The sequence below is a fragment of the Triticum urartu genome, chromosome 4A (assembly GCF_056163025.1).
Source record: "Triticum urartu cultivar PI428250 chromosome 4A, HENAU_Tu73, whole genome shotgun sequence".
NCBI classification, from domain to species: domain Eukaryota; kingdom Viridiplantae; phylum Streptophyta; class Magnoliopsida; order Poales; family Poaceae; genus Triticum; species Triticum urartu.
The window spans coordinates 58,937,475-58,944,380 of NC_141876.1; the positions used below are offsets into that span (position 1 = coordinate 58,937,475).

The window sequence follows — 6,906 nt, forward strand, 5'->3', positions numbered from 1 at the left end:
CCACCGCCGCTCGCTCCCATGCCTGGCCGGGCCACCACCGTAACCACCTCCTCACTACCACTTCTCACAGGCATCACTGCGTCACCAACCTCTCCCAAGCTTTGCTCCATCCCTTCCCAGCCCGTGTCAGCGCGTGGGTGGGAAAAGATACTAACAGAAAAGAGAGTTGAACCTCAACAGAAACAGTAGCACACTGACCACTATTGTAAGCATCATTGAGCTTGCTAATCAGCAGCATGCGCGGATCCATAGTTGGTAGTAGTAGCTGCCGTGCATGCAATTTGGCCCCGCCATGCATGCCTGCCCACCTGTGTCAGTCAGGCCTTAAATACGCTTCGCCAACCGGGCGCATCCACAACCAAACCCTCTCTCTCTCTCCCTCAGTGGAGTACACGCGCTGACACGATTATTGTTGCACATTTCTGAACGAAACACAGAGCAAAGAACCAGCTTTGGTATCGTAGATGAGGAGCCTGCCGCACTCCTCGCTTGGAATCCTCCTCCTGCCGGCGCTGCTGCTCGTGCTGGCCGCGTCGCCGCCGGCGGCGCCGCTGTCGCCGGACGGGCTCGCGCTGCTGGCCTTCAAGGCCGCGGTGACCGACGACCCGACCTCCGCGCTGTCCGCGTGGTCGGCCAACGACACGGACCCGTGCCGCTGGCCGGGGGTGGCCTGCGTCAACACCTCCTCCACCGAGGCGCGCGTGGCGGGCCTGGCCGTCGCCGGGAAGAACCTCTCCGGCCGCCTCCCGCCCGAGCTCGGCTCGCTCTCCCTCCTCCGCCGGCTCAACCTCCACGGCAACCGGCTGTCCGGCGCCGTGCCGCCGGCGCTCTCCAACGCCACGTCCCTGCGCTCCGTCTTCCTCTACGACAACAACCTCACCGGCGCCTTCCCGGCGTTCCTCTGCGACCTCCCGCGCCTGCAGAACCTCGACCTCTCCAAGAACGCGCTCGCCGGCCCGCTCCCGCCGGCGCTCGGGCGCTGCAGGCAGCTACAGCGGCTGCTCCTTGCCAACAACGGGTTCTCGGGCCGCATCCCGGCAGCCGCCTTGCCGCAGATGGAGAGCCTGCAGCTGCTCGACCTGTCGTCCAACTCCCTCACGGGCGCCATCCCGCCTGAGCTCGGCAAGCTCCAGGCGCTGGCCGGCACGCTCAACGTCTCCCGCAACCGCCTCTCCGGCGCGGTGCCGCCGGAGCTAGGGCGTCTCCCGGCGACCGTCACCCTCGACCTCCGCTTCAACAACCTCTCCGGCGAGATCCCGCAGTCCGGGTCCCTCGCCAGCCAGGGCCCCACGGCCTTCCTCAACAACCCCGGCCTCTGCGGCTTCCCGCTCCAGGTCCCCTGCCGCGCGGCCCCGCCGTCGGCATCCTCCTCCACGCCGCCTCCGACCACCACCGGCTCCGGCGGCAGCGCCGGCGGCGGCCCTAGCCAGCCGATGAAGACCAGCCTGATCGTGCTCATCTCGGTCGCCGACGCGGCCGGCGTGGCCCTCATCGGGGTCATCGTGGTGTACATATACTGGAAGCTGCGCGACCGGCGCGGGGACGGCGGCGGCGACGACGAAGACGAGGAGGGGCGAGGGCTCTTCTTCTGCCCGTGCATGCGCGCAAACACGTGCGGGGACTCGTCGGAAGGGTCGGACGCCGGGGGCGACGGCGAGAAGAAACGCGGCAACGGTTCCGGGGGCGGGGGCGGGGGCGGCGAGGACGGGGAGCTGGTGGCGATCGACAAGGGGTTCCGGATGGAGCTGGACGAGCTGCTGCGGTCGTCGGCGTACGTGCTGGGGAAGGGCGGGAAGGGGATCGTGTACAAGGTGGTGGTGGGCAACGGGACAACGCCCGTGGCCGTGCGGCGGCTGGGCGGCGGCACCGCGGCCCCGGAGCGGTACAAGGAGTTCGCGGCGGAGGCCGGCGCCGTCGGGCGCGTGCGGCACGCCAACGTGGTGCGGCTGCGCGCCTACTACTGGTCGCCCGACGAGAAGCTCGTCGTCACCGACTTCATCAACAACGGCAACCTCGCCTCCGCGCTGCGCGGTACGTAACGCAACATCCTCTCCTCCATACAATTCGCGCCCTTTTTTCTCCCCATCCGTTTGCTCTGCTCTGAGTCTCTGACCGAACGTCGTAACGCCATCGGGCCCACCTCCCAGTGACTCTTCTAAAAACTGTTACGAACTGGTTCGAGAAGCTCCATGCAAATCCAAAGGCTATAAAAACACAACCTAAGCAAAACAAATGGCAGAACATAATGGGCGTCGTGATTAATTAAGGCTTCCGATACGGTACAAAACTAGAGATCCTTTGTCGGTGGCCACAAACAATATCTGATTAAGCATCCATGAGGCATGGTGCAAGGCTGTGCTCCATTGGATTGTTGGATTGCGGCCCCTGCACGCTAAGGAGAATGCATCGCTGTGCACTGGAATGGATTTTAGCCTGCTGCTGGCGCTGGTGCTGGTCCAGCCAACTGACCGACCACTAGAGAGTCATGCATGGTCGCGGTGAAAAGCTTCCAAGGGAGCCAGATGGGAGTGTGCATATGCAATCTTGTCCGGTGCATATGCATGCATGGCATGGACCGCAGCGCAGCGCAACAGCAGCATCTGGATGATGATGATGCTCCGGTTGGCGCTTGCCCTGCCTTACCGGTTAGCGTCACTGTCACTGCCACCTTTTCTCCTGTAGCCATGCTTCTGCCTTCAAAACTTCAGAAACTTTGAGTTGCCATCATCATAGCCTTCACAATCCGCAAACTTCACTCATGTACGTAGTAAGGATTAATAATGTGGATGTTAGGCCAATGCATGCGAACACAGAGATTGCCTGCTGCGCTAAGTAAGCTCCAGGTTTAGATGATTGGTGTCAGACCTTGCCCTAATAAAGCCTAAAGGTTGTCTCTCCTGGCAGAAAACAGGAAAGTGAACAAAGATCCAAAAGGGGTAGATAGGAAAAGGTACCTTCCGACAGACAAGGGAGGCCAAAAGGCTCTTTTTTCAGGCCCGAAACCTTGTTGTGGTCATGCCTGCTTGGGTCGGGTCTGCCAGCAGTCATGTTTCAGGTCAGGTCTAGAGCCTCGCAAAAGTGACAATTAGGAGCAGAAAGGTGCACACAAAAGGCGCAACAAATGCGTGAGAAAAAAGATGCCGTCGGTAAAACTGTAGGAACTAGAGAGAAATACACAGTCAATCGGCAAAACTCTGCTGGGAAAAAAGATGCCGTCGGTAAAAATCTGGGGCGTTGGATCATCATCAAACAGCCAGCACCGTCGGCCTGCTTCCTCGCCTCCACGTGCGACGTCACGGCTCGCTACCGCCCCCAGTGTCGTCGTCGTCTCCGGCAAGGTCCTCACTCGGCCTTATCGAAGTCAACACTTGCACTGGCTCGAACCCATGACCTTATGGTCAAAAGGCAACAGCTCTACCGTCACGCCATGGCTTTGTATTAGTATTCACAAACATGTACAGAAATAGAGAAAACATAAAAAAGATATGACATGAATACATGTGCAAAACAAAGTATTGAGAAACATAAGGATTTTATGAACTTGGGTATTTGGCCATAGAAATAGGGAAAAATAGAATAACACCTTCAAACAAAGTCAAACAAATGACATACGTATATGGTAAGCAATCACAAATTTTTTTTTTTGAAAAAGTATAACTACTGCTAAAGGACCTCAGTTTTGTGCTTCATGTATTAGAATTTGATAACAGTCTTCCTAATGTTATATCCGTGAAATTTTATATTAAGATCCATGTAAAAGAAATTCATGGTATGTCATCTGACTAAGACTTGGTTAAATCTCGATCAGCTATCTCATTTCAAAGATATTATACCGAGTGAATTTTTGTAAGATGCTCGAGTAAGAACAAATTTTCTGACGTGGCATTGGTATGTGCAGGGCGCTCCGGGCAGCCGAGCCTGTCGTGGTCGCTGCGGCTCCGCATCGCCAAGGGCGCGGCGCGCGGGCTGGCGCACCTCCACGAGTGCAGCCCCCGGCGGTACGTCCACGGCGAGGTCAAGCCCTCCAACATCCTCCTCGACGCCGACTACAACGCCCTCGTCTCCGACTTCGGCCTCGCCCGCCTCCTCACCATCGCCGGCTGCGCCGACGCCGCGGGAGCCGGCGCCGGCGGCATAATGGGCTGCGCTCTCCCGTACGTCAAGCCCCCCGCGCCGGACCGGCCCAACGCGTACCGCGCCCCGGAGGCCCGCGTGCCCGGGTCCCGCCCGAGCCAGAAGTCCGACGTCTACTCCTTCGGCGTCCTGCTGCTGGAGCTGCTCACCGGGCGCTCGCCCGAGCAGGCGTCGCCCTCTGGTTCCTCGGCGTCCTTCTCGGGGCCTGGCGCCGCCGCCGCCGCCGAGGGGCAGCAGGCGCCGGAGATCGTGAGGTGGGTGCGGCAGGGGTTCGAGGACGCGCGGCCGCTCTCGGAGCTGGCCGACGACGCCGTGCTGCGGGACGCCGGCGCGCGCAAGGAGGTGGTGGCCGCGTTCCACGTCGCGCTTGGCTGCGTCGAGGCCGACCTGGAGCGGCGGCCGCGGATGAAGGCCGTCGCCGACAGCCTCGACAAGATTGGGTCGTGACTCGTGAGAGCAGGGCGCTGCCTCTTTGCCATCCGTTGTCAGCTTGTCAGAATTGGATATCACCGGAGAACGTCTCTCTTTCTTTGCACTTGGTTAATTTTTTGTATTATATATATATATATATATCATTTTTAGGAACCTTCGTGTAAATGTTTCTTTTTTCTTTGGGTGTTCTCCGTTCTGTGAAATTATTTTGAATGTTATAGCAACTTATATCCTTCCATCCTAAGGCCTCATTCGGTTTGGAGGATTTTCGTAGGAAAAACATAGGAATAAGGATTTCAGAGGAAAATTTCCTATGTATGCATTCGGTTTGTAGGAAATGCGTGCAGGAATTTCATAAGAATACTACTCATTTCCCGTGTTTTTGGAGGAAACTACACATCCACTTAAAGCTCATTTTACGCGTAGGAACGAGGCAAGTCAATTCCTTAGGATGGCAAGTGGCATCCTATCATATTCCTATACTACTCCTAATTCCTACGTTTTGATTTCCTCCAAACCGAATGAGCCCTAAGGGTATTTTCAACACGGATCCTCAAACAACCCGCATATGTTCGGACCGAACTGTTTAGACGTAGTTTGCCATGCAATGCAGATCTCTATTTCTCCGTGGACCAGTCCAAATTCTCACAAACCGAAAACAAACTTGAGCAAGGTTTACGATAGTCCGAACATCCGACTGTCTAATAAAAAAACCATCATCCAACTGTCTAATAAAAAACCACCACGTACCCTTCGGTATCCATCTGGATTGCAGAAGGCCGCTATTGCGTATTTGGGTTTGACGAAAGGTGATTAGTATGCCTGACGTTTGGCGGAAGCCACAAATACCTTTGTTTTACTTTCATTTTTTTTCTTCAAATGCTTCATTTGGCAGAAGGAAGCGGGCTACCTGGCTAGAAGGAAGCAGGCCATCCTCAAGTCAATCCAGTCGGAGCTGCGTGCAGCGGCGAAGGACCAGAAGTCCGGTCCGTCCCGCACTTCAGATACAGAGGTTGTCAAAATCTTCGACGACAAGTAGAAATAGGGTAGTTTGATCTACACTTTAGCTATATATAAGTCATCTGAAAATTGAATTTAGGTCAGTCAATTTCCTGTCCGTTGATTACTGCTCTAAGATCCGCGCTTGTCTTTTTTTCTATTGTGTGGGGTGTCTTGTTGTGCGGTTAGTCAATTCTTTCACGAGCTGCCTCTTTCTAGCCCATCTAACTCCTCAACCCTCCTCTCTCTCTCTCTCCCTTTATTTTTTTTCCGCACTCTGTTAGCCCATCTAACCCTGTCGGCTAGGCGCTGTACGGCCGGGGGTTGGGCCGGGTCTTGCCTCGAGATGCTACGCTAGTCAGCCGTGCAACGCCTGTTAATCAGACGCTACACAGTCTAAGAAGAAAGAAAAACATGATAAAGGCTCTACAAAACTCCCTTGGAGCGGTTGTAGTAGACCCGGCAGAGCTAAAAGCTATGGCAAATGAGTTCTACCAAATTTGTATGCTTCGGAGGGGGTGCATAACATGGAGGTTGTTTTACAGCATGTTCCTAGGAAGGTAACAAATGATATGAACACAACACTTTGTGCCCCATACACTAATGAGCAGGTGAAAGTTGCATTGTTTCATATGTTCCCAACAAAGGCGTCGGGCTCAGATGGTTATCCTGCACATTTTTATCAGCGTCACTGGGACATTTGTGGAGACGAAGTCACGAGGATTGTCCTGAGTATAGTACCGGGAGAAGAAAGTTCGGATTGTATCAATGACACGGTGTTAGTACTTATCCCCAAGGTAACAAATCCTACAGTTTTGGCCCAGTTCCGACCCATCAGTCTTTGTAACGTATTATACAAGATAGCATCAAAGGTAATATCAAACAGATTAAAACTTATATTGCCTGACATAATTTCTGCGGAGCAGTCAGCATTTGTTCTAGGGAGGTTGATAACGGATAATATCATACGTGCATATGAGTGCCTACACTTCATGAAAAGGTCCAGGTCAGAGGCCAACTCATTTTGTGCGTTGAAGTTGGATATGATGAAGGCCTATGATCGATTGGAGTGGCCATATTTGAGAGCTATCATATCAAAACTTGGCTTTGCAGAATAGTGGATAAATATTGTGATGGGCATAGTGTCATCAGTATCTTTCTCGGTGCTCTTCAATGGTGAGAAACTTGATCCATTTAGACCAACTAGAGGTATTCGGCAGGGAGACCCAATCTCCCCCTAATTATTCTTGATTGCAGCAGAGGGCCTTTCGCGCCTCCTCAAATCCAGTACTCAGTCATTGTTTGTGGGTATCCAGGTGGCCCCGACGGTGCCAATCATTA

The 6,906-nt window shown here is 54.6% G+C and overlaps 1 protein-coding gene across 1 annotated transcript; it reads left to right on the forward strand.

The window, feature by feature from the left end:
* The first annotated feature begins 288 nt into the window (after positions 1 to 288).
* On the forward strand, positions 289 to 4,743 carry LOC125550623 (receptor protein kinase-like protein ZAR1). The gene is made up of 2 exons (XM_048713652.2): positions 289 to 2,031; positions 3,899 to 4,743. The coding sequence occupies exons 1-2, from the start codon at positions 465 to 467 to the stop codon at positions 4,579 to 4,581; spliced, it is 2,250 nt and encodes a 749-aa protein (XP_048569609.1). The 5' UTR covers positions 289 to 464; the 3' UTR covers positions 4,582 to 4,743.
* Positions 4,744 to 6,906: the final 2,163 nt, after the last annotated feature.

Coding starts and splice junctions, on each gene's coding strand:
- LOC125550623 (XM_048713652.2), top strand. CDS start 465: ATGAGGAGCCTGCCGCACTCCTCGCTTGGAATCCTCCTCCTGCCGGCG. Junction 2,032..3,898: donor CCTCGCCTCCGCGCTGCGCG/GTACGTAACGCA, acceptor TGGTATGTGCAG/GGCGCTCCGGGCAGCCGAGC.